Source organism: Salvelinus alpinus, chromosome 28 (assembly GCF_045679555.1).
Source record: "Salvelinus alpinus chromosome 28, SLU_Salpinus.1, whole genome shotgun sequence".
NCBI classification, from domain to species: domain Eukaryota; kingdom Metazoa; phylum Chordata; class Actinopteri; order Salmoniformes; family Salmonidae; genus Salvelinus; species Salvelinus alpinus.
In genome coordinates, this window is record NC_092113.1 from 44,624,545 (window position 1) to 44,638,249 (window position 13,705).

The 13,705-nt window shown below is 40.1% G+C and overlaps 2 protein-coding genes across 2 annotated transcripts in view; both read left to right on the top strand.

Moving 5' to 3' along the window:
* LOC139557921 (zinc finger BED domain-containing protein 4) overlaps positions 1 to 13,705 on the top strand; it is a 385,803-nt gene that overhangs the window by 47,857 nt on the left and 324,241 nt on the right. The window lies entirely within an intron of this gene.
* LOC139557918 (probable C->U-editing enzyme APOBEC-2) overlaps positions 7,488 to 13,705 on the top strand; it is a 19,645-nt gene continuing 13,427 nt past the window's right edge. Inside the window, exon 1 of the mRNA XM_071373261.1 lies at positions 7,488 to 7,958. Within this exon, the coding sequence (XP_071229362.1) occupies positions 7,618 to 7,958 (341 nt within the window). The 5' untranslated portion in view covers positions 7,488 to 7,617. The remainder of the gene's footprint in view (positions 7,959 to 13,705) is intronic.

A 13,705-nucleotide genomic window follows, 5' to 3' on the forward strand; every position in this document is an offset into this window, starting at 1 on the left:
CCAATACATATCTACAATACAACATGTATAATACCACCACTACAATACAACATGTATAATACCAGCACTACAATACAACATGTATAATACCACCACTACATATCTACAATACAACATGTACAATACCACCACTACAATACAACATGTATAATACCACCACTACATATCTACAATACAACATGTACAATACCACCACTACAATACAACATGTATAATACCACCACTACAATACAACATGTACAATACCACCACTACAATACAACATGTATAATACCACCACTACAATACAACATGTATAATACCACCACTACAATACAACATGTTTAATACCACCACGACATATCTACAATACAACATGTATAATACCACCACTACAATACAACATGTATAATACCACCACTACAATACAACATGTATAATACCACCACTACATATCTACAATACAACATGTATAATACCACCACTACAATACAACATGTTTAATACCACCACTACAATACAACATGTATAATACCACCACTACAATACAACATGTATAATACCACCACTACAATACAACATGTTTAATACCACCACTACAATACAACATGTATAATACCACCACTACAATACAACATGTTTAATACCACCACTACAATACAACATGTATAATACCACCACTACAATACAACATGTATAATACCACCACTACAATACAACATGTATAATACCACCACTACAATACAACATGTATAATACCACCACTACAATACAACATGTATAATACCACCACTACAATACAACATGTATAATACCACCACTACAATACAACATGTATAATACCACCACTACAATACAACATGTATAATACCACCACTACAATACAACATGTATAATACCAGCACTACAATACAACATGTATAATACCACCACTACAATACAACATGTATAATACCACCACTACAATACAACATGTATAATACCACCACTACATACAATACAACATGTATAATACCACCACTACAAATACAACATGTATAATACCACCACTACATATCTACAATACAACATGTATAATACCACCACTACATATCTACAATACAACATGTATAATACCACCACTACAATACAACATGTTCAATACCACCACTACATATCTACAATACAACATGTATAATACCACAATATTACAATGTACTGTACGATCGTCGTAAGGATTGGACCTAGGTGCAGCGTGGTAGGCGTACATTTTCCTTTTATTTAAATGAACACCGAACAAAACGAAACGTAAAGCTACTGGTGTGCACAACTATCTGTAGACAAGATCCCACGAAACACAAAAGGGAAATGGCTGCCTAAATATGATCCCCAATCAGAGACAACGATAAACAGCTCTCTCTGATTGGAAACAATACCAGGCCAACATAAACCATTAAACACCTAGATGACCCACCCTAGTCACTATCACGCCCCAACCAACAGAGAATAAACAGCTCTCTATGGTCAGGGCGTGACAGTACGTGTGGAGAGTGCGTGTGCTAGCTCTTGTGTGCCCGCTGTTCCATAAGGTGTATTTTTATCTGTTTTATAAATCTGATTCTACTGCTGCATCAGTTACTTGATGTGGATTAGAGTTCCATGTAGTCATGGCTCTATGTAGTACTGTGCACCTCCCATAGTCTGTTCTGGACATGGGGATTGTGAAGAGACCTCTGGTGGCATGTCTTGAGGGGTAGTCATGGGTGTCTGAGCTGTGTGCCAGTAGTTTAGACAGACACCTCTGTGCATTCAGCTTGTCAACACTTCTTACAAAAACAAGTAGTGATTAAGTCAATCTCTCTTCCTCTTTGAGCCCTGAGAGATTGACATGTATATTATTTATGTTAGCTCTCCGTGTACTTTTAAGGGCCAGACGTGCTGCCCTGTTCTGAGCCAATTGTGATTTCCCCAAGTCCCTCTTTGTGGCACCTGACCACACGACTGAACAGTAGTCCAGGTGCCACAAAACTAAGGCCTGTAGGACCTGCCTTGTTGATAGTGCTGTTAAGAAGGTATAAACTAGAGCCTGTAGGACCTGCCTTGTTGACAGTGCTGTTAAGAAGGCAGAGCAGTGCTTTATTATAGACAGATTTCTCCCCATCTTAGCTACTACTGCATCAATATGTTTTGACCATGACAGTTTACAATCCAGGGTTACTCCAAGCAGTTTAGTCATCTCAACTTGCTCAATTTCCACATTATTCATTACAAGATTCAGTTGAATTTTAGGGTTTAGTGAATGATTTGTCCCAAACACAATGCTTTTAGTCTTTGAAATATTTAAGACAAACTTATTTTTTGCCACCCATTCTGAAACTAACTGCTGCTCTTTGTTAAGTGTTGCAGTCATTTCAGTCGCTTTAGTAGCTGACATGTGTCATGACGTTGGGTTGGGGGTAGGTTTACGACAGTCATAAATACCTCTTTCCCCCTTTTTCTCTCTCCCCACTATAACTGATGTGACATAAGGAAACCCATGGGTTAACATAGAGATTCTGGGTAACATCAGAAGTTGGGGGAAATGAACTATATTCTGGTAATCCGACCAACTGAACATATGCGGTGGTACTTAAGGTATATTATGTCAGTTCGGTTGCCCTCTGACACATTCTCATCAATGATAGAATGACATAAACTCTACTGTGGAAAGTATAAATGTCAGAGGTATCGGATTCACATGGAATTGTGGTTTAATTGAAATGTTTGAATATGAGATTATTTGTGAAGAGATTAAATGTAGATTTAGCTTCCAAATGAGAGATCTGTGCTTTCATAAGTTTCCCTCAGCTCAACCAGTGGCCCACCCCTGTGAAGAGGCATGGGTTATAAACTTTTCAGACACACCCCTCTCCCTCCACTATATAAAGCCAGTGACAAGAATATTCAACAGGATGAATATGTATGAACTTTCCAATTTGTAAGTCGCTCTGGATAAGAGCGTCTGCTAAATGACTTAAATGTAAATGTAAATATAACTTCCTGTTCCGGGTACATTTTGGATGACGATCCGATGTCAGAATAGTTCAGACAATAACTACAGAACTAGGCCAACATCAGCATGGACTTTGATTGTGAATGGTATGAACTTTGAACTCGTATTCACTACAGAAGTGATATCTCCTAACCGTTGAGTTGGCAACAGCTAAACGCAGGTTGGGAAGGACAGTCCGAGTACCCCTTCTACCACACACAACATTACTACAACGTATCCCGTGACAACCAGAGACATTCTTCAAAGGACAGAGGACTCGGGTTGGCGACACGGTCCATCTACCACCAACCTATGAAGCGCAGCTCAGAGTAAATATGTATTGCATTTTCTTTTTCAAATGGGCGGTAATTTAGAATGCATCAGATACTGTATTTACGACAGCACAGCTCGCCTCTGTTCCAGTCTCCTGCTCTTTCACTAAAATCCCGCCCCTTTTCTTTGTGTAACAAGCTGTCATATCTATTCCGCCCGCTAGGGACGTTTTTCTGTATGACGTAATTTGTGATCAAGTTATGATTTAATTGTATATGTGTGATTCTGTGTGATTAGTTAGGTATTTAGTAAATAAATAATTAAACCCAATTTTGTATTGCTGATTCAACTTGTTAGCCAGGATTCTTGCAGATAACAAAGGACTTACAACTTTCAGATGAGACTGAATAAAATGACGATTAATGTGACTGCTATTTAGTAAAATATTACTAAATCTTTAAGAGTTTATTCGAAAGATAACAGCTCTATAAATATTATTTCGTGGTGTCCCTCTCTAGTTAATTAATATTTACATGATTAGTTCAATCAGGTAATATTAATTACGGAGAAATTATTTTATAGAATAGCATGTCATAGCAATCAATCTGGCATAGTCAAAGACACTGACGTGTATAGTGTTGAGTCATCCACATACATAGACACACGGGCTTTACTCAAAGCCAGTGGCATGTCGTTAGTAAAGTTTGAAAAAAGTAAGGTGCCTTGGCAGCTGCCCTGGGGAATTCCTGATTCTACCTGGATTATGTTGGAGAGGCTTCCATTAAAAAACACCCTCTGTGATCTGTTAGACAGGTAACTCTTTATCCACAATATAGCAGGGGGTGTAAAGCCATAACACATGTTTTTCCAGAAGCAGACTATGATTGATAATGTCAAAAGCCGCAAATTCTCTCAGCCAATCATCAGTAATTTGTGTAAGTGCTGTGCTTGTTGAATGTCTGGCCTGAGGGCACACACTTTCTAGAAGGCTTGGACTATAGTGTTTAGGTCTGAAACCTGTAGGCTACATGGACTATAGTGTTTAGGTCTGAACCCTGTAGGCTACATGGACTATAGTGTTTAGGTCTGAAACCTGTAGGCTACATGGACTATAGTGTTTAGGTCTGAAACCTGTAGGCTACATGGACTATAGTGTTTAGGTCTGAAACCTGTAGGCTACATGGACTATAGTGTTTAGGTCTGAAACCTGTAGGCTACATGGACTATAGTGTTTAGGTCTGAAACCTGTAGGCTACATGGACTATAGTGTTTAGGTCTGAAACCTGTAGGCTACATGGACTATAGTGTTTAGGTCTGAAACCTGTAGGCTACATGGACTATAGTGTTTAGGTCTGAAACCTGTAGTCTACATGGACTACAGTGTTTAGGTCTGAAACCTGTAGGCTACATGGACTATAGTGTTTAGGTCTGAACCCTGTAGGCTACATGGACTATAGTGTTTAGGTCTGAAACCTGTAGGCTACATGGACTATAGGGTTTAGGTCTGAAACCTGTAGGCTACATGGACTATAGTGTTTAGGTCTGAAACCTGTAGGCTACGTGGACTATAGTGTTTAGGTCTAAAACCTGTAGGCTACATGGACTATAGTGTTTAGGTCTGAAACCTGTAGGCTACATGGACTATAGTGTTTAGGTCTGAACCCTGTAGGCTACATGGACTATAGTGTTTAGGTCTGAAACCTGTAGTCTACATGGACTATAGTGTTTAGGTCTGAAACCTGTAGGCTACATGGACTATAGTGTTTAGGTCTGAAACCTGTAGGCTACATGGACTATAGTGTTTAGGTCTGAAACCAGTAGGCTACATGGACTATAGTGTTTAGGTCTGAACCCTGTAGGCTACATGGACTATAGTGTTTAGGTCTGAAACCTGTAGGCTACATGGACTATAGTGTTTAGGTCTGAAACCTGTAGGCTACATGGACTATAGTGTTTAGGTCTGAAACCTGTAGGCTACATGGACTATAGTGTTTAGGTCTGAAACCTGTAGGCTACATGGACTATAGTGTTTAGGTCTGAAACCTGTAGGCTACATGGACTATAGTGTTTAGGTCTGAAACCTGTAGTCTGCATGGACTATAGTGTTTAGGTCTGAAACCTGTAGGCTACATGGACTATAGTGTTTAGGTCTGAAACCTGTAGGCTACATGGACTATAGTGTTTAGGTCTGAAACCTGTAGGCTACATGGACTATAGTGTTTAGGTCTGAACCCTGTAGTCTACATGGACTATAGTGTTTAGGTCTGAAACCTGTAGGCTACATGGACTATAGTGTTTAGGTCTGAAACCTGTAGGCTACATGGACTATAGTGTTTAGGTCTGAAACCTGTAGGCTACATGGACTATAGTGTTTAGGTCTGAAACCTGTAGGCTACATGGACTATAGTGTTAAGGTCTGAAACCTGTAGGCTACATGGACTATAGTGTTTAGGTCTGAAACCTGTAGGCTACATGGACTATAGTGTTTAGGTCTGAAACCTGTAGGCTACATGGACTATAGTGTTTAGGTCTGAAACCTGTAGTCTACGTGGACTATAGTGTTTAGGTCTGAAACCTGTAGGCTACATGGACTATAGTGTTTAGGTCTGAAACCTGTAGGCTACATGGACTATAGTGTTTAGGTCTGAAACCTGTAGGCTACATGGACTATAGTGTTTAGGTCTGAAACCAGTAGGCTACATGGACTATAGTGTTTAGGTCTGAACCCTGTAGGCTACATGGACTATAGTGTTTAGGTCTGAAACCTGTAGGCTACATGGACTATAGTGTTTAGGTCTGAAACCTGTAGGCTACATGGACTATAGTGTTTAGGTCTGAACCCTGTAGGCTACATGGACTATAGTGTTTAGGTCTGAAACCTGTAGGCTACATGGACTATAGTGTTTAGGTCTGAAACCTGTAGTCTACATGGACTATAGTGTTTAGGTCTGAAACCTGTAGGCTACATGGACTATAGTGTTTAGGTCTGAAACCTGTAGGCTACATGGACTATAGTGTTTAGGTCTGAAACCTGTAGGCTACATGGACTATAGTGTTTAGGTCTGAACCCTGTAGTCTACATGGACTATAGTGTTTAGGTCTGAAACCTGTAGGCTACATGGACTATAGTGTTTAGGTCTGAAACCTGTAGGCTACATGGACTATAGTGTTTAGGTCTGAAACCTGTAGGCTACATGGACTATAGTGTTTAGGTCTGAAACCTGTAGGCTACATGGACTATAGTGTTTAGGTCTGAAACCTGTAGGCTACATGGACTATAGTGTTTAGGTCTGAAACCTGTAGGCTACATGGACTATAGTGTTTAGGTCTGAAACCTGTAGGCTACATGGACTATAGTGTTTTTTTTCCTTAACTGTTTTGTTTGATGTTGTGTTTGTTTGTTTGTTTGTTTGTTAGTTTTTTGTTTGTGTCTGTGTGTTCTTTTTCAGGCTCTAGATGTGTCTGGCAGTGGGGAGGCAGAGAGGAGCCTGGGTAATAGGGAGTAATTACATTCCAGTTGAATCAGAGTCATCAGACAAACGAGCTTCTACTAAATAGGATGTGTGATATGCGTTTTAGGAATATGTTTTCACAAACAGCAGATAGCAGCTCACCCCCCGACTGCCCGTACATTCTAGTTAGGCTAAAGCATAGCATTCTGGGTAGTCTGGTAACTGTCTCTGAAATCAATTACTGGGCAGAGAGAGGGAGTAAATTGTAATTGAACTGCCCCCTCCACCTCCCTCTCTCTCTCTCTCTCTTGCCACAAGTTGTTACATCTGCAGTGCAGAAACCCATTACACACACACACCATTCCTCCCCTCCTCCAGACTCTGTCCCCAGATTGCTGTACAGATTTTATTGTCTACACACACACCATTCCTCCCCTCCCCCAGACTCTGTCCCCAGATTGCTGTACAGATTTGATTGTTTGTCCACAGATGCACACTCTACACCTTCTGTGTTTGTGTGGGTACGTGTTTATGTGTGTCTGTTTGTGTGACCTTGATGTAGTGATAAGGGCTTTAGATCTGGAAGGAAAAGAGCCCTGGTCACAGACACACACAGCTACGGGTAGTGTTATTAATAACTTGCCTGTTGCTGGCCTGCTGACAGTCCTAAAAGCCTGACATAGAATAGCACTGTGTGTGCGTGTGTCTGACAATTCGTAAATTAATTCCACTACTGACATCCCCCTTTAGAGTCTTCTGTTAATAGCCAGGCATGGAAAAAGGGGGTGTCACCTAACTGTCTCATCCAAAATGCACACACACAATAATATTTATATAAGTCAGACAGCGCACGTCTCCCTCTAACTGAAATTCACTTGATTACAGACGCTGAAACACAGAGTCATGGCTGACAACAACCCAGGCTGGCTTTCAGTGAAGAAGAGGGAGAAGAAAGGAGAGAGCAAACCACCGGAGAAGGAGCAGGAGGAGCAGGAGGAGGAGCGGGAGAAGGAGAAAGTGTTGAAGACAGGATACCAAGTTGTGAAGACAGGATACCAAGTTGTGAAGACAGGATACCAAGTTGTGAAGACAGGATACCAACACCAACCAGGGGAGGTGAGGAAGGAGGAGGGAGGCGGAGAGAAGACAGGTGGAACGAAGGAGATAACAGAGGTAGCAGAAGGAGAAGCGGCAAATGGAGAGTTTGAAACCATCGAGCTGCCACCATGGGAGATCGTCACTGGGTAAACACATTCACCAAACACACACCAACAACACACAAATCTCTTTTGCACTCTCTTTCTCACTAACACACACATAGGCAGATATACTTTCTCTGGGGGTTTGTTTCATGTCTCTCTCATCACTTTATACACATTTACATAAGTATTCAGATGCTTTACTCAGTACTTCATTGAAGCACATTTGGCAGTGATTACAGCCACAATTCTTCTTGGGTATGACACTACAAGCTAGGCACACCTGTATTTGGGAAGTTTCTCCCATTCTTCTCTGCAGATCCTCTTAAGCTCTGTCAGGTTGGATGGGGCGTCGCTGCACAGCTATTTTCAGGTCTCTCCAGAGATGGCGCCGGAGGAGATGGCCAGAGGAGATGGTTGTCGTTTCTGATCCCCTAACCAATTGTGCTATTGTGTGTTTTAGCCACCGTGTCTTATGACCGAAAAGAGCTTCTAGGTATCAGGACAGCGGTTACTCACCCCGTACTGGAGGAATACTTTTTCTTCAACGAGTCGTACGTGAAGGATTTACTTCAGACGCCAGACAAGGCCTTCATCCCCGTCATTCGTAGGAGAAAGAGACGGAGATATCGAGGACGAAGGTCTGGGTGCCTTGTAAGGATCCGACGGAGAGTGTGTAATCTCCCTTTACTATCGGTCCGATTAGCCAATGTACAATCAATGGAATATAAAATAGATAAACTACGATCACCTATATCCTAACAACAGAACGACGACATGAATAACATACAGCTGGCGGATTTTACGCTTTTTCGGCAGGATAGAACAGCAGCCTCTGGTAAAACAAGGGGTGGCGGTCTATGTATATTTGTAAACAATAGCTGGTGCACGAAATCTTAGGAAGTCTCGAGGTTTTGCTCGCCTGAGGTAGAGTATCTCATGATTAGCAGTAGACCACACTGTTTACCAAGAGAGTTTTCATCTATATTCTTCGTAGCTGTCTATTTACCACCACAAACCGATGTTGGCTCTAAGACCACATTCATGAATGGTATTAAGGCCTTAAGCAAAAAGGAAAACGCTAATCCAGAGGCGGGGCTCCTAGTGGCCGGGGACTTTAACTTGTTTGGGATAGGGGGCAGTATTTTGACGTCCGGATGAAAAGCATGCCCAGAGTAAACTGCCTGTTACTCAGGCCCAGAAGCTAGGATATGCATATAATTAGATTTGTATAGAAAACATTCTAAAGTTTCTAAAACTGTTAAAATAATGTCTGTGAGTATAACAGAACTGATATGGCAGGTGAAAACTCGAGGACAAACCACCCCAACCCCCCCAAAAAATCAGCCTACCACTGTTTTCAATGGCTGTCACTTTTATTATAAGGCGAAATCCTCCTATATTGCAGTTCCTAGGGCTTCCACTAGATGTCAACGGTCTTTAGAAAGAGTTTCAGGCTGGTTTTTGGAAAAATGAGCCTGAAATTGTAGTTTGTCTAGGTGGCTCCCATTTTGGCTGTAGTGTTTCCAAGCGCTTGGTATTTTCTCCGGTAAAGACAATAACGATTCTTTGTCTTAAATTGTATCGTTTATTTACGTATTAGGGTACCTAAGGTTTGATTATAAACATTGTTTGACTTGTTTGGAAAAGTGTATTGGTAACGTTTGGTATGCATTTTGATGGAGGGAAACTGGGGGGATTATTGACTGAAGCGCGCCAGCTAAACTGAGTTTTTATGGATATAAAGAAGGACATTATCGATCAAAAGGACCATTTGTGATGTAACTGGGACCTTTTGGAGTGCCAACAGAAGAAGATCATCAAAGGTAAGGCATTTATTATATCGCTATTTCTGACTTTCGTGTCGCACCTGCCTGGTTGAAATATGTTTTTCATGGTTTTGTATGCGGGGCGCTGTCCTCAGATAATCGCATGGTGTGCTTTCGCCGTAAAGCCTTTTTGAAATCTGACACAGCGGCTGGATTAACTTCTTTGATATAGGGGGCAGCATTTTCACTTTTGGATGAATTGCGTGCCCATAGTGAACTGCCTCATACTCTGTCCCAGATGCTAATATATGCATATTATTATTACTATTGGAACACTCGGAAGTTTCTAAAACTGTTTGAATGATGTCTGTGAGTATAACAGAACTCATATGGCAGGCAAAAACCTGAGAACAAATCCAAACAGGAAGTGAGAATTCTGAGGCTGGTCGATGTTAAATGAAAACGAAATCTCCAAAATATCGTTACTTTTTCAGCAAAGCGATTATTATTGTTATTATTAATTAATTTAAAATTATATAAAAGCCCCTTAGGGCTGAGAATATCTAACAGAAAATGCCACTTAGATATTAATTTAGAGTTCTCCAATCCTCACGTCATTGAATTTTTTTTCTCTCGATATGCTGTAGGCCTACCATAGTTGAAATGAGTCTCACTAGTGTTGAGTAATGTGCTGTTAAAAATGGTGTCAGTGTTATTTATTTAAAGAGCAAATTGAAGTTAGAAGCAAAAGCCTACAACTATTTTAGCACCGTTTCGCGCTGCTCTGAGGCAAGCATGGGGACTGGTCTTGATAAATCAATGAGATTTTTATTTTCACTTAATCTCTGTTTGGGTATTGGTTAGACAAGAATTAGAAAATTAGTGTGCAGAAATGTTATGCTCTTGGTGTAACCTTTATTTAACTAGGCAAGTTAGTTATCTTCTTTCAGCTAGGGGGCAGAATTTTTATGTTTGGAAAAATAACGTTCCCAAGGTAAATGGACTATTTCTCAGGTCCAGATGCTAGAATATGCATATAATTGACAGATTAGGATAGAAAACACTCTAAAGTTTCCAAAACTGTCAAAATATTGTCTGTGAGTATAACAGAACTGATTTTGCAGGCAAAAACCTGAAGAAAACCAACCCGGAAGTCCCTCTTATTTTGAAAACCCCTGTTCCATTGCCTGCCTATCCTCCATTTAAAGGGATATCAACCAGATTCCTTTCCCAATGGCTTCCACAGGTGGTGAACATAGTTTCAAGCTTTTATTATGAAAAATTAGAGAGATTTATCAAAACGCGTCAGTGGATAGCTGTAAGTCCTTCGATTAGTTCATGCGCGCGAAAGTTGTAGCTCGACATTTTCTTTATCTATTGTATTGAATAGTTTACCGTCCGGTTGAAATATTATCGATTATTTATGTTAAAAACAACCTGAGGATTGATTATAAAAAACGTTTGACATGTTTCTACGAACTTTACGGATACTATTTGGAATTTGTCTGTTGACGAGCCTGTTGATTTCTGAACATAACGCACCAACCAAATGGAGGTTTTTGGATATAAAATTAATATTTATCAAACAAAAGGAACATTTATTGTGTAACTGGGAGTCTCGTGAGTGCAAACATCCGAAGATCATCAAAGGTAAGCGATTCATTTGATTGCTTTTCTGACTTTCGTGACCAATCTACATTGCTGCTAGCTGTTCGTAATGTTTTGTCTAGTGATCGATAAACTCACAAACGCTTGGATTGCTTTCGCTGTAAAGCATATTTTCAAAATCTGACACGATATGTGGATTAACAACAAGCTAAGCTGTGTTTTGGTATATTTCACTTGTGATTTCATGAAAATACATATTTTTTAGTATTTTCTTTGAATTTGGCGCTCTGCAATTCAGCGGTTGTTTACGAAAATGATCCCGTTAAAGGCATCCGTTTGCCAAGAGGTTAAAGATCTTACTCACATCGTCTGCGGAGAGCGTGATCACACAGTCGTCCAGAATAGCTGATGTTCTCATGCATGTTTCAGTGTTACTTGCCTCGAAGCGAGCATAGAAGTAATTTAGCTCATCTGGTAGGCTCTTGTCACTGGGCAGCTCGCGGCTGTGCTTCCCTTTGTAGTCTGTAATAGTTTGCAAGCCCTGCCACATCCGACGAGCGTCGGAGCCGGTGTAGTATGATTCAATCTTAGTCCAGTATTGACATTTTGCCTGTTTGATGATTTGTCGGAGGGCATAGCAGGATTTCTTATAAGCTTCCGGGTTAGAGTCCCGCTCCTTGAAAGCGGCAACTCTGCCCTTTAGCTCAGTGCGGATGTTGCCTGTAATCCATAGCTTCTGGTTGGGGTATCTACGTACAGTCACCGTGGGGATGAAATCATCAATGTACTTATTGATGAAGCCAGTGACTGATGTGGTGTATTCCTCGATGCCATTGGAAGAATCCCGGAACATATTCCAGTCTGTGCTAGCAAAACAGTCCTGTAGTTTAGCATCTGCTTCATCTGACCACTTTTTTATTGACCAAGTCACTGGTGCTTCCTGCTTTAGTTTTTGCTTGTAAGCAGGAATCAGGAGGATAGAATGATGGTCAGATTTGACAAATGGAGGACGAGGGAGAGATTTGTACGCGTCTCTGTGTGTGGAGTAAAGGTGGTCTAGAGTTGTTTTCCCTTTGGTTGCACATTTAACATGCTGGTAGAAATGAGGTAAACCGGATTTAAGTTTGCCCTCATTAATCTTTGGGAAAGGCATGCCGCTAGCGGGACACCTCGACAACATCCGATGAAATTGCAAAGAGCGAAATTCAAACTACAGAATTATAAATATTTAACTTTCGTTAAATCACAAGTGTAATACATCAAAATAAAGCTTAACTTCTTGTTAACTTCTCTGGGAAAAATCCAGAAAAAATGTAGGACGCCAAATTCAAATATATTACTATAAAAATCAAAAATCCTGATTTCAAAAAGGATTTACGGGGAAAGCACACCAAACAATTATGTTAGCTCAATACATAGACACAGAAAAACACAGCCATTTTCCCAGCAAAAGATAGCAGTCACAAAACGCAGAAATAGAGATAAAATGAATCACTAACCTTTGATGATCTTCATCAGATGACACTCATAGGACATGATTTTACACAATACATTTATGTTTTGTTCGATAATGTGCATATTTATATCCACAAATCTCGGTTTACATTGGCGCCATGTTCAGAAATGCCTCCAAAATATCCGGAGTAATTGCAGAGAGCCACGTCAAATAACAGAAATACTCATCATAAACTTTGATGAAAGATACATGTTTTACACAGAATTAAAGATACACTTGTACTTAATGCAACCGAAAAAAAAACTTTACGTAAAAAGCACACATCAACAGAAATACGAAACTACATCATGAATATTTCCTTACCTTTGATTATCTTCATCAGAATGCACTGCCAGGAATCCTAGTTCCACAATAAATTGTTGTTTTGTTCGATAATGTCCATTACTTATGTCCAATTAGCTACTTTTGCTAGCAAATCAAATCAAATCAAATCAAATCAAATTTTATTAGTCACATACACATGGTTAGCAGATGTTAATGCGAGTGTAGCGAAATGCTTGTGCTTCTAGTTCCGACAATGCAGTAATAACCAACAAGTAATCTAACCTAACAATTCCACAACTACTACCTTATACACACACAAGTGTAAAGGGATAAAGAATATGTACATAAAGATATATGAATGAGTGGTGGTACAGAACGGCATAGGCAAGATGCAGTAGATGGTATAGAGTACGGTATATACATATGAGATGAGTACTGTAGGGTATGTAAACATAAAGTGGCATAGTTTAAAGTGGCTAGTGGTACATGTATTACATAAAGATGGCAAGATGCAGTAGATGATATAGAGTACAGTATATACATATGAGATGGGTAATGTAGGGTATGTAAACATTATATTAAGTGGCATTGTTTAAAGTGGCTAGTGGTACATTTTTACATAGTTTCCATCAATT